This window comes from Ranitomeya variabilis, chromosome 2 (assembly GCF_051348905.1).
Source record: "Ranitomeya variabilis isolate aRanVar5 chromosome 2, aRanVar5.hap1, whole genome shotgun sequence".
Lineage (NCBI taxonomy): Eukaryota > Metazoa > Chordata > Amphibia > Anura > Dendrobatidae > Ranitomeya > Ranitomeya variabilis.
In genome coordinates, this window is record NC_135233.1 from 127,283,206 (window position 1) to 127,302,492 (window position 19,287).

The following is a 19,287-nucleotide window of genomic DNA, read 5'->3' on the forward strand; positions in this document are numbered from 1 at the left end:
TGGCTCCGCTCCGTACACCTCGTACACATTTAGCTCTGCTCCATACACCTCATACACACACGACTCCGCTCTGTACACCTCATACACACGGCTCTGCTCCGTACACCTCATTCACACACGGCTCCGCTCCATACACCTCATACACATTCAGCTCCGCTCCATACACCTTTTGCCTTTTGAAAAGATTTCTTATAATTTTTTCTATTTTTTCTCTGGCGCCCCCTTAGGGTCGGCGCCCTAGGCGGCCGCCTAGTTCGCTTATACGTTCGGGCCGGCCCTGTTGGGGGCAGTTCTGTAATTTAAAATGTTGGGAACCAGTGCACCAAGGATCAGGATCCAGAGTGCTTAATGTGCCAGAAGAACTTATTTCAATCCCCACCTCATGGAGATCTATCAACTATTTCTATATTAGTCCCTTTTAGTTTCCTTTGTATTTTGTCAAAACAAATATATTTTTATCTTTTACTTTATAAAAATTACAAAAAAGGAAAATGGCTAATTCTAAATTTTGAGCACCCTTGGAGATTTGTGTGCTCAGATAACTTTGACCAAGGTTTCAGGCCTTAAACTGCCTGTTAGGGTTATGACTTGTTCACTATCATCATTGGGAAAGGTCAGGTGATGCAAATTTCCCATCTTTATAAAAGTCCAGCCTCCTCTAACCTTGTGCCAAAAACAGCAGCTATGGGTTCTTCTAACCAGCTGCCTGGCACTCTGAAAATGAATGGTGGAGGCCCACAAAGTAGAGGAAGACTAAAAGAAGATAACAAAACATTTTCAAGTTGCCCTTTCCTCAGATCGAAATGTAATTAAGAAATGGCAGTTAACAGGAGCAGTGAAGGTCAAGATAAGGTCTGGAAGACCAGCAAAATTTTAGCTAGAGCTGCTCGAAGGATTGCTAGAAAGGCTTCTCTTTACCTATGTAAACTGACTCCACTGTTCAGGTAATGCAAGCAATAGTGCTCTATCCTGGTCTGGAGAGTTGGACACGTCCTGGTTATTAGTGATTATTTCTAAAGTTGTTACAAGCAGTATTTGGTTAATCATTTCCTTTTCCCCTAGATGTCTCCATCGGGCTGTACACTTTATATTCTGCTGTGTATTGCCCTGAGAGAGTGTTATGTAATTGTGCCCTATCTCTCTGGTTATGTATTTTCCCCAAACACTGTACAGACTAGTGCTACTTAGGATCATAGGAAGGAATGAGGCTCAGGCATCTCCACCTTCAGAGGTACTCCTGGGACAGGGATAGCTAGGGACCTCAAGTCTGAAGGTCAGCTTGATGAGTGGCGGCACTTTTTGGAGGGAGCTATCCCTCACCCTGTTGGTGATTACAGACCATAAGAATCTCTTCTACCTTGAGTCTGCAAAACGACTTCCACCGAGACAAGCTCGTTGGTCATTGTTTTTCAATAGGTTTAATTACTTTGTTACCTTTCACCCTGCTTCTAAAAACATATAGGCAGATGCTCTGTCTAGGAGTTTTCCTAGGGGGAATCCTGTGAAGAACCTGTGCATATCCTTCAGAAGGGAGTGGTGGTGTCGGCACTTTGTACTGATGTGGAGTCTGAGATCTCAAAAGCTCAATATAGTGCACCGTCTGGTGTTCTGATGGACAAATCATTTGTTCCACTGAATCTTCATCTTAAGATCCTGGAAGAAGATCATGATTTGATACTCGATGGTCATCCTGGGATTAAAGGGACTCTTGATCTCATATTGCATTGCTTTTGGTGGCCTAAAATTCGGGTGGGTGGAATGTGGTAGCCTATGTTTCCGCCTGTGCCACTTGTGCGTTTTCTAGGGCGTCTCAGTCTCGACTTTCAGGGTGTTTGTAGCCTTTGAGTATTCCCACTCCACCATGGACAGATATTTCTATGGACTTTATAACTGATTTGCCTTTTTCTGCTGGTAATACGGTAATTTTGGTGACTGTTAATAGGTTTTCTAAAATTACACATTTTATCATCTTGCCGTCCATAAGTAATGCCAAGACGTTGGCTCAGATGTTTATTTGGGAGATTGTTAAACTCCATAGTGTTCCCTCTAATATCATCTCAGATAGAGGTACACAGTTTATTACTAGATTTTGAAGGGCTTTTTGCTCTCTGTTAGGAATTAAGCTATCCCATTTGTCTGCTTTTCACCCTCAGTCTAATGGGCAAAAGGAATGTGTTAATCAGAATCTGGAACAGTATTTATGTTTTGTATCTGAAAATTAGGAAGAGTGGTTCACTTTTATTTCTCTTGCTGAATTTGCTATTAGTAATCATCATCATGAATCTACCCATTTTCTGTGTTTATGGTCGCATCCTCAGTTCTGTACATTGCAGGAAGAGAACTCATCGGGGTTACCTGGGGAGGATCAGTTTATTTTTTTCATTATCCTCTTCATGGGAGTGCGTTCAGCGACATTTGCATGACATGAGTTCCAAATACAGACGTTCGGTTCATTGTTAACGTGTGTCTGGTCCAGACCTGTGTGTGGGGGATCTGGTTGTCTACCAAGAACATTCAACTCAAAGTACCTTCGTTGAAGTTAGAACATCAGTTTTTTAGTCCATTTAAAATTACATCAATCATTAATCCTATTGCTTTCCGTCTGGCATTACCTGAATGATTCAAAATTCATAACATTTTTCACACGTTTCTTTTAAAGAAATATGTGTTTTCTGAAACCGCTCCTCCCTTATCACCATCTCTGGTCCAAGTCAATGGGTCATTAGAGTTTCAGGTCTCCAAAAATATTGATTCCTGTCTCATCCCCCTATCATTGTAATATTTGTTTCATTGGCATGGTTATGGTCCCGAGGAGAGGACTTGTGTGCCAGCCTCTGATATTCATGCCAAATGTCTGGATAGGTCCTTTCATCTCCTTCATCCAGATAAACTGGGCCCTGAGGGTCCAGGGGTCCCTCTTAGAGGGAGGGGTACTGTCATAAGGAGGTTTTCTCAAACATCTCCAATTGTCATGGCAGTGTCTGTGGACTCCATAGATTCAGACACTCCTCCTTGTGACTCCATAGATAGCTATGGTCTGAGCAGGATAACCCGAGCATATACTTCTTGAGCTGCAGCTCTTTTGCAGGTTAGAAGGAGTTCAATCTTTACATGACTCTTATTGATTGCCTGTGGTCACATGCTGTGGGAGAACCAGTCGTGTCTGCTCTTTCACCATTTAACCTAACTCCACTATTCAGGTAATGCCAGCAATAGTTGTCTATCCTGGTCTAGAGAGTTGGATACGTCCTGTTTATCAGTAGTTATTTATAAAGTTGTTGCGAGCGCTGTTTGGTTGACCCTTTCCTTTTCCTAGCTGTCTTTATATTTCTTAGTTGCCTGTTGAGCTGTACACTTTATAATCCTTTGTGTATTTCCCTGAGAGAGTGTTGTGTGATTGTCCTTCCGTTTCGGCCATGTCTGTCTTGTTATGTATTTCCCCATACACTGTACAGACTAGTACTACTTAGGATCAAAGGGAGAAATGAGGCTCAGGCATCTCCACCTTTAGGATTAATCCTGGGACATGGATAGCCAGAGACCCCTAGCCTGAGGTTGAGTATAGGTGCACTTCTATTATCCCACAGTCACTCCGTGACACCTTTATGGAAGAGTCATCAGAAGAGAACTTCTCCTGCTTCCTCACCTTAAAATTCAGAGTCAGAAGTATGCAAAAGAACATCTAAATAACCCTGATGCATTTTGGAAACAAGTACTGTGGACCGATGAGTTAAAATAGAACTCGTTGGCCACAATGATCAAAGGTATATGTGGAGAAAAAAAAGGCACAGAATTTAAAGAAAAGAACATATCACCATCGCTTTGGGGTTGTATTACAGCCAATGCACTGGGAACATTTCACAAATAGAGGGAAAAATTGATTCAATTAAATTTCAACAAATTTTTGATGCAAACATGACACCATCTTTAAAAAAGCTGAAGTTGAAAAGAGGATGGCTTCTACAAATGGATAATGATCCAAACACACACCTCAAAATCTACAATAGACTACCTCAAAAGTCGCAAGCTGACGATTTTACAATGGCCCTCACAGTTCCCTGATCTGAACATCATTGAAAATCTGTGGCTAGACCTCAGAATAGCAGTACATGTAAGACGACCAAGGAATCTCTCATAACTGGAAGAATTTTCCAAGGAAGAATGGATGAAAATCCCTCAAACAAGAATTGAAAGACTCTTGTCTGGCTACAAAAATCGTTTACAAGCTGTGATACTTTCAAAAGGGATTGCTACTAAGTACTAACCATGCAGGGTGCCCAAACTTTTGCTTCAGCCCATTTTCATTTTTGTAATTTTTAAAATTTAAAAGATGGATATATACATATATAGATTTTTGTTGCCTAAAATACAAAGGAAATGTGTCATCTTTAACTTTAGGTCTTTTAGAGATCACTTCATCTTCAACTTGCTTAACTGTTCACAATAACAGTAATTTTGACCAGGGGTGTTCAAACTTTTACATGGCACTGTATGTATGTATGTATGTATGTATGTATGTATGTATATATATATATATATATATATATATATATATATATATATATATATATATATATATATATACACTCACCGGCCACTTTATTAGGTACACCATGCTAGTAACGGGTTGGACCCCCTTTTGCCTTCAGAACTGCCTCAATTCTTCGTGGCATAGATTCAACAAGGTGCTGGAAGCATTCCTCAGAGATTTTGGTCCATATTGACATGATGGCATCACACAGTTGCCGCAGATTTGTCGGCTGCACATCCCAAAGATGCTCCATACAAGGCAGGATGGATCCATGCTTTCATGTTGTTTACGCCAAATCCTGACCCTACCATCCGAATGTCGCAGCAGAAATCGAGACTCATCAGACCAAGCAACGTTTTTCCAATCTTCTACTGTCCAATTTCGATGAGCTTGCACAAATTGTAGCCTCAGTTTCCTGTTCTTAGCTGAAAGGAGTGGTACCCGGTGTGGTCTTCTGCTGCTGTAGCCCATCTGCCTCAAAGTTCGACGCACTGTGCGTTCAGAGATGCTCTTAGGCCTACCTTGGTTGTAACGGGTGGCGATTTGAGTCACTGTTGCCTTTCTATCAGCTCAAACCAGTCTGCCCATTCTCCTCTGACCTCTGGCATCAACAAGGCATTTCCGCCCACAGAACTGCCGCTCACTGGATTTTTTTTCTTTTTCGGACCATTCTCTGTAAACCCTAGAGATGGTTGTGCGTGAAAATCCCAGTAGATCAGCAGTTTCTGAAATACTCAGACCAGCCCTTCTGGCACCAACAACCATGCCATGTTCAAAGGCACTCAAATCACCTTTCTTCCCCATACTGATGCTCGGTTTGAACTGCAGGAGATTGTCTTGACCATGTCTACATGCCTAAATGCACTGAGTTGCCGCCATGTGATTGGCTGATTAGAAATTAAGTGTTAACAAGAAGTTGGACAGGTGTACCTAATAAAGTGGCCAGTGAGTGTGTATATATATATATATATATATATATAGATATATATATATATATATATATATATAGTAAGGCTGCAGTATCATCGTATGCAGTGAAGAGGCAGTGACCCACAAAGTTCCAACACAAAAGTCTCTTTAATGTGTTTCCTCTTAGCATTAAAGTCCAATTCACACAAATGCATATAACTTCAGTGTATATTATCAGTGTTCAGTTAACACCAGTTCATAGCAATACATATCATATGGCTTTAGATTTGCAGTCCCTAAACAGGCCAGACTTCCCTTGTCCAGTTTTCCTGGGCGACCGCACGCCACATTAAAGTCTCCAAACACAGAGCTTTACATGTTGCAGACACTACACACGCCAGCCCTCTTCTGACTAGTTCTCGTGGGTGTCCTGCATCGCTGTATCACAGTCTCTTTACTCACACAGCCGTATATGTTGCAGACACTACACATGCTAGTCCTCTTTCGGGCACAGGACATCCACCTCCGGGCACAGGACTGTCCACATCTGTCTCTTTCGGGCACAGGACATCCACCTCCGGGCACAGGACTCTCTCACAGGACTGACATGCACCTCACACACCTGACACACCCATACCCCTTACTGCAGGGCTTTTAAACACACACAAACCTGTGACTTTCAGCCACATGTAAAACCCAGACTGGAAATCCCTGACTCTCATGGACACCTATGGACTTCATCTGTCTGCATGCACAACCTGGGGAGAACACACAGCGACCGCTACCTGTGACATTAGTTACTGCCACACATTGCAATCACAGCTACACCTGTGACTGCCATGCACACCTACGGCCTTCATACGCCTCCATGCGCATTCTGGGGAGCTCAAACAGCGCCCCCTAGCTGTAACAGGGGTCACAGCCTCACAATATAAATAAATAAATATAAATATATATAATATATATATATATATATACATACACACACACACACACACACACACACACACACACACACACACACACACACACACACACACACACACACACACACACACACACACACATATACACACACACACACACACACACATTACAGTTCACTGGAATTAATAATGCAGTATATATTTGGATATATTAATTTTTGATGATCACATTAATTAATTTTTTTTCTCCTAGGACTTACCTGAAGTTTTCATAGATTGCTCTGGTTCCGAAAATTCTTCTCTCTCTGGAAGGTACTTATTTTTTGGTTCATATAATTAAAGGCTAGTGAACTTACAATATTTAAAAGGGGTTTTCCTTTCTTGCTAGGATGTGCCTTCACTTACTGGAAGTTGAGGGTCCACCTTTCAGACTTAGGATGAGATTTTAATACTCGTCAAGCGTTCTTTTTGTTATTTGACCTGTGTTGTAGTTTCCTGCTCAGTGCATTCTTGTGTGGGGTGGGGTGGAATGCCAAAGCACCTCTACACCAGAGAGCATTGATTTACACACACTCGCTCATTATTATTATTATTATTATTTATTATTATAGCGCCATTTATTCCATGGAGCTTTACATGTGAGGAGGGGTATACATAATAAAAACAGGTACAATAATCTTGAACAATACAAGTCGCAACTGGTACAGGAGGAGAGAGGACCCTGCCCGCGAGGGCTCACAGTATACAAGGGATGGGTGAGGATACAGTAGGTGAGGATAGAGCTGGTCATGCAGCAGTTTGGTGGATCGGTGGTCACTGCAGGTTGTAGGCTTGCCGGAAGAGGTAGGTCTTCAGGCCCTTTTTGAAAGTTTCGATGGTAGGTGAGAGTCTAATATGTTGTGGTAGAGAGTTCCAGAGTAGGGGTGATGCGCGAGAGAAATCTTGTATGCGATTGTGGGAAGAGGAGATAAGAGGGGAGTAGAGAAGGAGATCTTGTGAGGATCGGAGGTTGCATGCAGGGAAGTACTTGGAGACGAGGTCACAGATGTATGGAGGAGACAGGTTGTGGATGGCTTTGTATGTCATGGTTAGGCTTTTGTACGTCATGGTTAGGCTTTTGTACTGGAGTCTCTGGGTAATGGGGAGCCAGTGAAGGGATTGATAGAGGGGAGAGGCCGGGGAATAGCGAGGGGACAGGTGGATTAGTCGGGCAGATTTCTTTCATAGCTGGTCTGCATTGTAGTCAAAACACACAAATGAACGCCTGCTCGGCTGAGTACTATCTAGAAATTAGCTTTCCTGACAATATAGGCTGCCTACTACCAACCATCTATAAAAGAAACGAAAACAATGTATTATCTCATACCAATAACACAAACTGGAGACTAGGTGATTTTAGTAACAGAGTCTGTTCAAAAGTCACATCTATTTCTTCAGATAGTTTTCCTAAAACTACTTTGTAAACCCAGTAATGAATCAAGCCAACACCTGGAATGACTTAGGGCTACAGATAAAACCACACCATGAAGAGAAATACAAGCTACACTACTCATCCTGCTTATCATTCCATAATAATCCTGGCCAAAATCTGAAGGTACCAAACTCATAATCAAGCTATGCTCTGCTAGTGCTATTCACTTTTCTCCTTCGCCACATTGGGGGACACAGGACCGTGGGGACACAGGGCTGTGGGTGTATGCTGCTGCCACTAGGAGGCTGACACTAGGTAAATACAAAAAGGGTTAGCTCCTCCTCTGCAGTATACACCACCCACTGGCTCCAGATAGAACCAGTTCATGCTTAGTGTCCGTAGGAGGCACATTGGGGTCTGCTATTCAGACCATACCTTTTATATTTTTATATATATATTTTTTACTTTTTTGCGCAAGAGGAAGACTGGGGCATCGGACCTTTTCAAGGGGCCAATCTCCCCCAAACAACAACAGGCGAGCACGGCGAGTGTCGCCTCCCAGTATCCTCTCCTGCAACGTGGGATGCCGGGCCTGAGCTATTGTAGGGGTGACGGTTCCCTTCAGGGCGCTGATCTCCCCGCACCAGCAACAGACAGGAACACGGAGTGTCACTTCCATGTACCCTCTTCTGAGCCAGGCCACAGCCAGACAACCTACCCTGGGGGGGCATACTGCTCCACTCTGTCAGGCTTGCGATCCCAAATGTGCTCAGGCGCCTCCCACCGTGACCGAACCCATGGTGACCAGTCCCCCTGAATGGGCCTTGTCACTTTCGCAATCTATGGCTTCTTTGACTAAGGTCATCGAGTCCCTCCAGGATCCTTCCAGGACCATGACCGCTAATCTGTCGGTCTCAGAGAATTCCCCTACATCAGGGGAACCATCGGCCTGCAGGGGCCGTCTTCGCTTAAGGCACAGACAGGCATCGAGGAAGCGGGTACATAGCTCGTCCCCCAGGCCCTCTGGCGCTTCAGCGTCCTTTAGCTCTGTTTCTCGCTCTCCCTCTCCAGGAGTGGACAGCGAACATGACTCTGAATCTGAGTCGGATGGGCCCCTTGACCTACAGTCCCCAGGTTATCAGGCTACTGTGGATCATCTCATTGAGGCTGTCAACCAGTCACTGCAGGTCGACGAAGAACCTATTTCGTCACACACGGATACTGCAGTGTCTTTTAAAAGGACTAAATGTCCTTATAGGGTGTTTGCCAATCACCCTGAGTTCCAGGACATAGTTCAGCGACATAGGGAGCACCCAGACAAATGCTTTGCAGGTAGTGTTGAGCATTCCGATACCGCAAGTATCGGGTATCGGCCGATACTTGCGATATCGGAATTCCGATACCGAGTTCCGATATTTTTGTGATATCGGAAATCGGAATCGGAAGTTCCCAGTGTATGGTTCCCAGGGTCTGGAGGAGAGGAGACTCTCCTTCAGGCCCTGGGATCCATATTCATGTAAAAAATAAAGAATTAAAATAAAAAATATGGATATACTCACCCGTCCGGCAGCCCCTGGACCTTACCGCTGTTAACCGGCAGCCTCCGTTCCTAAGAATGAGGAGTTTAGGACCTGCGATGACGTCGCGGCTTGTGATTGGTCGCGTGAGCGGTCACATGAGTGGTCACGCGACCAATCACAAGCCGCGACGTCAGCCGCGACGTCATCTAAGGTCCTAAACTCCTCATTCTTAGGAACGGAGGCTGCCGGTTAACAGCGGTAAGGTCCAGGGGCCGCCGGACGGGTGAGTATATCCATATTTTTTATTTTAATTCTTTACTTTTTACATGAATATGGATCCCAGGCCCTGAAGGAGAGTTTCCTCTCCTTCAGACCCTGGGAACCATCCAGGATACCTTCCGATACTTGAGTCCCATTGACTTGTATTGGTATCGGTATCGGCGATATCCGATATTTTTCGAGTATCGGCCGATACTATCCGATACCGATACTTTCAAGTATCGGAAGGTATCGCTCAACACTATTTGCAGGTCAGAGATTGTTGGAGACCAGATATCCTTTCTCCCTGACCTCCGCAAACAATGGACGGAATCTCCTCCAGTGGATCCTCCCATATCGCGTTTATCATCCAAGACTCTGCTGTCCCTACCAGATTGATCTTCCATTAACCCCTTTCTGACCTCGGACGGGATAGTACGTCCGAGGTCAGAATCCCCGCTTTGATGTGGGCTTCAGCGGTGAGCCCGCATCAAAGCCAGGAGATGTCAGCTGTTTTGAACAGCTGACATGTACCCGCAATAGCGGCGAGTGGAATCGCGATCCACCCACCGCTATTAACTAGTTAAATGCCGCTGTGAAACGCTGACAGCGGCATTTAACTAGCACTTCCGACCCCGTCACGTGGTTAGGGGTCAGCGATGCGTCGGCATGACAACCAGAGGTCTATTGAAGACCTCTATGGTTGTTGATGCCGGATTGCTGTGAGCGCCACCCTGTGGTCGGCACTCATAGCAATGCAGCAATTCTACTACATAGGAGCGATCTGAGCATCGCTCCTATGTAGCAGAGTCGATCAGGCTATGCCAGCTTCTATCCTCCCATGCCAGCTTCTAGCCTCTCTTGGTCCTCCCTCCTTCAGGAGAAGTCCTTTCTCCCAGTCCATTGGCTAGTTGTCATGACCGACGCCAGTCTCTTCGCCTGGGGAGCTGTTTTTCGTCATCACACTGCCCAGGGGAGTTGGTCCCCACAAGAATTCGTCTTTCCATCAATATCCTGGAGATCCGAGCGATTTGATTGTCTATGCGTCGGTTTCATCATCTCCTAGCAGGCCGCCCCATCCGTATCCAGTCGGACAATGCCACAGCTGTGGCCTACATCAATCATCAAGGGGGCACTCGCAGCTAAGCCGCAATGCGCGAGGTGGAACACATCCTTCGCTGGGCCGAAAGGAACCACTCGGTCATATTGGCCATTCACATTCCAGGAGTTGAAAATAGGGCTGCAGATTTCCTCAGCAGTCAGGGCCTGGCCTTGAGAGAGTGGTCTCTCCATCAGGAAATTTTCCATCAGATCTGACTTCGCTGGGGGACTCCGGACATAGACCTGATGGCTTCTTGGTTCAATGCCAAGGTACCCGAGTTGTGGCCAGATCCACATCGGGGTGGATGCGCTGGTCCTCCCCTGGAGTCGTTTCCGTCTTCCATATCTGTTTCCTCCCTTACCCTTGATTCCAAAGGTTATCAGGAAGATCAAGGCGGAGGGGGTACTGGTGATTCTCATTGTCCCGGACTGGCCACGCCGAGCGTGGTACGCAGAACTCGTTCAGTTGGTTGCAGACGTCCCTTGGCGACTCCCAGATCGGCCGGATCTGGTTTCTCAGGGTCTGATTTACCACCAGAACTCAGGGTCCCTGTGTTTGACGGCTTGGCCATTGAATCCTGGGTTCTGACTCAAGCGGGTTTTTCCCGCAAAGCAGTTTCCACCATGATCAATGCTCGAAAGCCGGTGTCGGTGCGTATCTATCATCGGATCTGGAAAATCTTCTTCGACTGGTGCAGAAGCAGAGGTCGTCCTCCGCTTAATTTCAACATTCCCACCATTTTGGAATTTCTTCAGTCTGGTCTGGACTTGGGTCTAGCGCCGATTTCCCTCAAAGGGCAGGTCTCGGCCTTGTCCGTCCTTTTCCAGCGAAAGATCACTTCCAAACCCCAGGTGAAAACGTTCTTCCAGGGAGTCCCCCACATGGTACCTCCCTATAGAGTGCCTCTAGATGTCTGGAACCTTAATTTGGTCCTGGGTGTCCTACAGGAGTCTCCCTTCGAGCCGTTGCAGTATATCTCTATCTCTCCTTTTCTTGAAGGTTGTCTTCCTTGTAGCGATTACTTGAATCAGAAGAGTCTCAGAGTTAGCAGCTCTTTCCTGTCAAGCTCCCTTTCTGGTTTTTCACCATGACAAGGTGGTCTTCAGACCGTCTCTGTACTTCCTTCCTAAAGTGATGTCTTCTTTTCACCTTAATGAGGATATCGTGCTTCCCTCGTTTTGACCTGCTCCGGTTGACCGAGTGGAAAAGGCTCTTCATTCCTTAGATCTTGTGAAGGCTCTTAGGAAGTACATATCTAGGACGGCACCTTTTTGCTAGACGGATGCCCTGTTCGTGCTCCCGGCGGGACTCCGGAAGGGATTGGCCGCTTCTAAGTTGCAATAGCCAGATGGATTTGGTCGACTATTCAAGAAGCTTACAGCGTCAGAGGCAAGCCGATACCAGTGGGGATCAAGGCACACTCCACTCGGTAGGTAGGCGCTTCGTGGCCCATTCAGCATCAAGCATCTGCGGAGCAGGTTTGCAAAGCGGCGACCTGGTCCAGCCTGCACACTTTCTCAAAGCATTGTGATGTCCTTACTCAGGCATCTGCAGACGCGAGCCTGGGTAGACGTATCTTGCAGGCAGCGGTAGCACATCTTTGGCTAGCAGGTGCCGGGATTTTACTCTGTTATGTTGTTACTTCTCACCCAGGGACTGCTTTGGGACGTCCCATGGTCCTGTGTCCCCCAATATGGCGAAGGAGAAATAGGGATTTTTGTGTACTCACTGTAAAATCTTTTTCTCCGAGCCACTCACTGTGGGACAGAGCACTCTCCCTTTTGGCCTGTTGCCTATGATGAGTGTTATAGTTTTGACATGTTGTACCTACGGTTAATTTTTGTTAATCTCCTACTGCTTGGTCCCTGAACTGGTTCTATCCGGAGCCAGTGGGTGGTGTATACTGCAGAGGAGGAGCTAACCCTTTTTGTATATACGTAGTACCAGCCTCCTAGTGGCAGTAGCATACACCCACGGTCCTGTGTCCCCCAATGAGTGGCTCGGAGAAAAGGATTTTACAGCGAGTACACAAAAATCCCTATTTTAATGGTTTCCTTATGCTTCACCCAGCTTTTCCTGAATGATATATACACTTTCTGGAGTCTAGTGTAGATAAGATAGGAAATATACCATAGCAATCACCAACAACATTATCAAATTAGATGATGCAAAAATGAATACACCCCACATCAAAAACTACTACGTATAGTATTCTATATGACCTCCTATGAATGTCTACAAAGGATACGGAGTGATAGTAGAATCTTTGTTTCAAGACAGAGTAGTACATCTGTGAATTCATGATCCTAGCAATGAAATGTAGCTCCCCAACCCCATCACCACTTATTGTATTGATACTACAGCCTAATGAGTGACAAAAAACTTGGAATCGGGTTCACTAGCCCTATGTTATATATTATGCTGCTCTCAGATTAAATAGCAAAAACTTGCTGCCAGATTCCCTTTCTGAATTTTTGTGCAGAATTTTCGTATTCACAGGAAAATTGGGGGGAATTGTTCATTGTAGTGCAACGTGGCGCAGGGTGGTAACCATGGGTGAGGTACTAATTTTTCACGCCTCAGCTTGCTACATGAATATGAAGGTCCTGGCTGGGTGTGTGAACTTTGTCTACAGGAGCGCTACGCCTTTGCAGGCCGCATGGTGCCAGTGGCGGCTGGCCAGGACCAAATGTTATAGAGTTCAATGAGAGGGACCACCACTTAAAAATAAACTGTCTTTTCTTGAACCATAAAGCGGGGAGGAGTATGTACAGAGGATAGCGGGTACAAATCTTCATGGACGTTTCTCTTAACCCACGGAACATGTTTTATACGCCTTCATTCTTTACTTTCTAAACTCACATGATTCTGCCTCAGTTTGTTCCTCTGCCTTCACCACAACTCAGCACAGTGCTTCAGGAGCTTCCCTTGTCCCCAATAATGACATTACAGTTCAGTAATCAAGAGTCCTAATTCTCAACCCGTGATTCCGCATCTTTTTTTTTTCCCTTAGGAGAGCTACTTTGCCTCTATGGCAGTTACTTAGCTTCTCTGCTTGCCGACGCTGTCGAACGACCGCCGGGGGCATTTTCTTCTTCTCGTATTCCCTACTTTGATGCATCCCGTTACCTCTTTAAGCTTGCAATCTCAGTATTTTACCACTAGGTCTTCTGCCTTGGATCCCATCTATGCTAAATCACTCACTTTGTCTATCACTTTTCCTCGTCTCTTCTCTGGATCTCGCTAGCCGTTGCCTCGATGTCCTCTCACTTCAAGGTCACCCACTTCATGCGGCTTTTGCTCTCTTGTCAGACCATAGGTCTGCTTCTGATGCACGCTGGGCCCTATCTGACCCCTGACCGGAAACTCCCTCTGTCCCTTTACTTGAGCCTCTCAAACTCTGGGCTCGTCCCAATCATAAAGCCTAGCTCTCCCTACAGTTTGGCAGAACACAACCTATCACTAATAACACATTATTAAACATGTTGCATATCACATCACATTAATACACATACCTTCAAGAGGAAATGTGGGCAAAACATCCATCTTCTTAGTGTAGTACAACAGTTTTCTGGTGGGAAAAAGTCAGAAATTATAACTGTTGCCATATTTGCACAATAACTTTTATCACTTATAAATGGTTTCCGCTGCTCTAGGCCAAATTCTTGAAAGGGGACAGGGCTTCATTCAGACCTACAAGTCAAGGCATTATATCAGCGTGAGTCAGTCCACCTATCCATCACAAATAACAAAAGTAAAAAATAACAGTGTTCGTAAAGATTAATAATATCAATTAATATTTCTTTTTAGTGCCTGTGGTGACATAAGTGGTAACAAAAGCCTTTCTGAAAATGGATTCTCTGATTCAACATCTACAGCTTCTGAGGTATTCCCAAGAGAATGAACAAGTAGAAATTATTATCATCTACGGAGCTGTGTTCTCCCATGATGAGCAAATTAATAAACGTGTATTGTTTTATGAAGCTTGTAGGTTATTATTATTTTCTTAGTTTTGTTGGCTGGATAGTAAATTACTTGCAGTGCTGATTTTAATGGGGTTGTCTTACTAATTCATATTACATTATTAAAGGGAATCGGTCACCAGATGTTTGGTATGTAAGTGGAGCGCCCCCAAGGGCTAGGGGCACTCTGAGCCGGGTCCCTCGGTTCTCAGTGGGGATGTCACGGTGGCTGACCCGGTCCGTGGCCCTAGTGACGTCCGTTGATAAAAGGGGAAAAGGTCTTTAAAGGGATAATGTTCGTGACGCCACCTGTGGTATTCGGTCAGGTTGACCGATGCTGCTATGAGGGGTCCGCTGGGGTGATGTTATGGCAGCTAGATGGTATACCTTCCCACAGGTGAAGTGTATCCCCAGGGCTTCCCAGAGTGTGGATGGTGGATGGTGTGAGGTGCAGTGAAGAACGAGGACACAAGGTTGCAGTCTCTTTACCTGTACAGAAGGCTTCAGCGTCCACAGTCCAGAGCACCAGATCACAGGATAGGCAGAGTCCGGCCGGTCTGAGGGCAAATCCAGAGTCCCCTTATCCAGGTGGAAGTCAGTAGCCTTCCTCTAGCGCCTGTGTGTTGTAGTACCTCCCTGCTGAGCTTCTCGGTAAGGTCCTCACAACCGATGTTGGTGTTCTAGATGTTATTTCTCTTTCTCTTTGTCCCCCAGATGGTATGGATAGGATAAAACCGTATGACGGTTGGCCTGAGGCTTTTTACAGGGACTCTAGCACGCCCCAGCCCCCACAAGTTGCCACCGTGCCTCCTGGGTATAAGGTCGGGCAGCTAACGTGGAATTAACTGTCCTGCCGGTCTCTGAAGCAAGGCTTGGAGACTATTGCTTCCTCGGTGTTCCAGCTACCGGCTTCTGCGCCTCAGACGGAGGCAGCCTATTACAGGGCAGAACTCCTTCTGGATTCCTCTCCTTGTGCTATGACTTCGTTTCTCACCCTCTACAGTACAATTCTCTTTCGTGTCCTTTCTTAGGATGCTGCCGCACGTGGGGCAGGCGCAGCTCCGTGGCCTTCTGTCTAGGCCTCTGACAGGATCCCTCCCCTGTCAGGGACCCCTCTGTCTGCAGCTGTTTGATGTTCCTCCTTCCCCTCTGTCTGCCTGACAGGGTGCTGCCTGGGTGAAGCCCAGTCAGCTTCTGCCTAACTTCCTATCCAGCCCACCAGTTTTACCTAATTGTAAGGAGTGCCCTAATAGATAGGAGCGTAGCTCCCCCTGGTGGACTGGAGTGTGAAGTGTGGTGTATGGTTTGTGATACCTGGTAAAGTGATCTCCTTTAGTGCCTTCAGACGTAATATCACTCCCCCTGGTGGAAGAACGACATTACTGCAATGACCAGGACTCTGGGGCGCTACATAAGCATGAAGAGCAGCGTGAAGTAGGGGCAGATACCTATCCAGTCATATGTCACTTACTGGTCTGCATGCAGTTATTTTGATACAATAACTGTTTTCTCTGCTGCAGATCTAGCAGCAGTGCTCAGAATGCAGAGCTCACACCACTGATTGGTAGCTTTCTATGTACTCAGTACATCGATGGAAAGCTGCAACTCATGGTGAGTGGGTCGTGGGTATAGTTGACTAGGAGGCAGAGACACCTTGTCCTATAGTGATAATCTCTTGCTGATAAAACACTGATTTTATAGAATTAACAAAACAAAGCCTATTAAGTGAAACATCCCTGTAATTAGGCTCTTAGGCCCTATATCATGCTGTTCTTAGATTACATATTAAAAACCCACTGACAGATTCCCTTTAAGCTACATGAAAGCAAACAGTTTGTAAATGACAATAATTTATAACAAAGTTCTTGTGTCTAGACAATGCAGTTGCATAGTTGTTATGGCACCTGGTGTTCTTTAAATTCCCTCTCCAAATACCCACCTAATGTTTCCATGTCCGCAGCCCAGATTACAAATAGTTGGCAACCCAGTTTCTCACTATCATGCAATATACTAGGTGAATATTCTGGGCAGGAATCAAAAGAACACCAAGGGGCACCATAACCATTCCCTTAAAGGGAACCTGTAAACAGAAAAAATGCTATTAACCTGCAGATATTGGGTTAATCTGCAGGTTAATAGTGCTGGCTGACACCTGCACATAGCCCAACGCTGCGGGGAGAAAACAAACTTTATTCTCTCCATCAGCGTTCCAGTTTCAGTCACAGGGGCAGCACTGGCGCTGGTTCAGTCACCATCGGCAGCTGTAATCGCGCCATCGGCTTTAGGGCTGGCTGACAGTCACAATTACAGGTGCCTGGAGTTACCTATGGGCAGTTTGATGGCCTTTGGAACCCGGCTGTTATACCACTCCCTGGTTGCTAAAGTTTCAGTGAATGGCCAAGTCTCTGAGACCTTTAAATTACAGAGGGGCACTAGACAAGGATATCCGTTGTTGCCCTTTCTCTTTGCCCTGGCTATTGAACCCTTGTCATGTCGCCTAAGTGAGTCAAGATATTTTACCGTGTTTAAATGTGGAGAAAGAGATGGGCGAGAGAGTCTCTATGCAGATGATATGCTCCTTTTTATAGGTAGCGTAGATTTATCTATCAGTCCAATAATGTCAATCATAACAGACTTCGGAAGGTTGTCAGGTTTATCAATTAACTGGAATAAATCTGTCCTGATGCCAGTAGATCCTCTGCCCATTCTCCAATAGTGGAACAATCTCCGTTACAAATTGTAGAGAAGTTTAAATACTTGGGAACAACTGTCAGCACCAAGCCTAAAGAATATGGATCATCAAACATAGACCCTTTGTTAGATGAATTTAGAACTAAGGTGAACGCATGGCCGAAACTCCTGTTATCAGTTATAGGTAGAGGAAATCTTATCAAGATGATCCTTATGGCACAATTGTTATAAGTGCTACATAGCGCTCCTTGTTGGCTTCCTCCTCCCATGTTTTGTAAAGTACAAATCATGTTCAGGGAATTAACATGGCGTAAACGGCATGCTCGAATAAAACTACAAACTCTCCAACGGGATGAGGGTGGAATAGCCATTCCTGATCCATGGCTGTATTTTATTGCATCCCAAATACTGTACAACACCTCCATGGATGGGGAAATAGAGATGACATGGGCAAGTCTGGTGCTTTTATTTTGCAGAATATGAAATGAGCCTCACCCCTGTGTCCTCTGGAGTCTGGGATTTCTCCCGGAGGGAATCCTCTTACTCCCACATTGGCGTTAGTTTATAAAGGGTGGGGCGGAGGAAAGAAACTTATAGCTATTAAGTGATTCACCAAATACACACCACTATGGTATAATCCCAATTTGAGCGAAGTATCAAAGTTAAAGGGTTTTTCTAAAGGGAGCAAAAAAGGGATCTGGTCGGTCGAAGAATTATATACAAACTCTGTCCTTACAAGTTTTCAACAGCTCCAAGAGCAATTTAAAGGGAACCTGTCACCCCCAAAATCGAAGGTGAGCTAATCCCACCAGCATCAGGGGCTTATCTACAGCATTCTGTAATGCTGTAGATAAGCCCCAAATGTATCCTGAAAGATGAGAAAAAGAGGTTAGATTATACTCACAGGGGCGGTCCCGGTACGATGGGCGTCGCGGTCCGGGGCCTCCCATCTTCTTACGATGACGTCCTCTTCTTGTCTTCCTGCCTCGGCTCTGGCGCAGGCGTACTTTGTCTGCCCTGTTGAGGGCAGAGCAAGGTACTGCAGTGCGCAGGTGCTGGGCCTCTCTGACCTTTCCCGGCGCCTGCGCACTGCAGTACTTTGCTCTGCCCTCAACAGGACAGACAGTACACCTGCGCTGGAGCCCCAGCGTGACTACAAGAAGAGGACGTCATCATAAAAAGATGGGAGGCCCCAGACCGGACCGCAATGCCTATCTGACCGAACCGCAGCAGGACAGCCCCTGGGTGAGTATAATCAGGTAACACTTTTTACCAATACCTACAAATCAGACATGTTCAATCGGGTCTGATGGATCTTAGCATACAACATCATCCCCTAATACAGGGGTCCCCAACCTGTATGTCGGGAGCCACATGTGGCTCGCGGTCCCATGAATTGTGGCTCGCGGCTGTCTGTCAGCTTGGTCCATTAGCTCCAGTTATAGCAAACAGGTATGAAGAGCACATCTGAAAATTGAGAATTTTGTGAGCAGCCCTGCACAGAAGAGCAGATCTGGATGCACATGAACTGGTCTTAGGGGTTTTGAGATGATTTAAGTATGGTACGCTGGAGACAAGATGACACCACCTGTCAAAGGAGGTATTTGAAGCCAGATGTGACAGTGTCTTGGGAGTACTTTATAGGAGAATACTGGATGGGGGGTATTGTAGAAACCCCTGGACTGGATCTTTGCATACTGCTTTGGGGTGGTTGATTTTTGTGGAAAAGCTTTGGTTACCATTATGCCTGTAATGGGGGCTTTGGTTGCCACTACTGTGAGGGGGGAGGGAGCTGGAATGTGGCTCGCGACCCTCTCTCAAGGCTGGATGTGGCTCACAACCCTCTGTCAGCGCTGAATGTGGCTCTCAAGGTCGGAAACGTTGGGGACCTCTGCCCTAATAGATACTATTGCTTCTACAGGTCATACAATGGGTTTAATTTCCACCATATGTAAGTGACTATTATCATCCCAACTG

The 19,287-nt window shown here is 45.7% G+C and overlaps 1 protein-coding gene across 1 annotated transcript in view; it reads left to right on the plus strand.

Annotated features, from left to right (window-relative positions):
• The window catches only part of LOC143804656 (interferon-induced, double-stranded RNA-activated protein kinase-like), a 114,689-nt gene that overhangs the window by 43,147 nt on the left and 52,255 nt on the right, over nucleotides 1–19,287 (plus strand). The window contains exons 6-7 of the mRNA XM_077282953.1: nucleotides 6,620–6,678; nucleotides 14,468–14,543. Of these exons, the coding sequence (XP_077139068.1) occupies nucleotides 6,620–6,678; nucleotides 14,468–14,543 (135 nt within the window). The remainder of the gene's footprint in view (nucleotides 1–6,619; nucleotides 6,679–14,467; nucleotides 14,544–19,287) is intronic.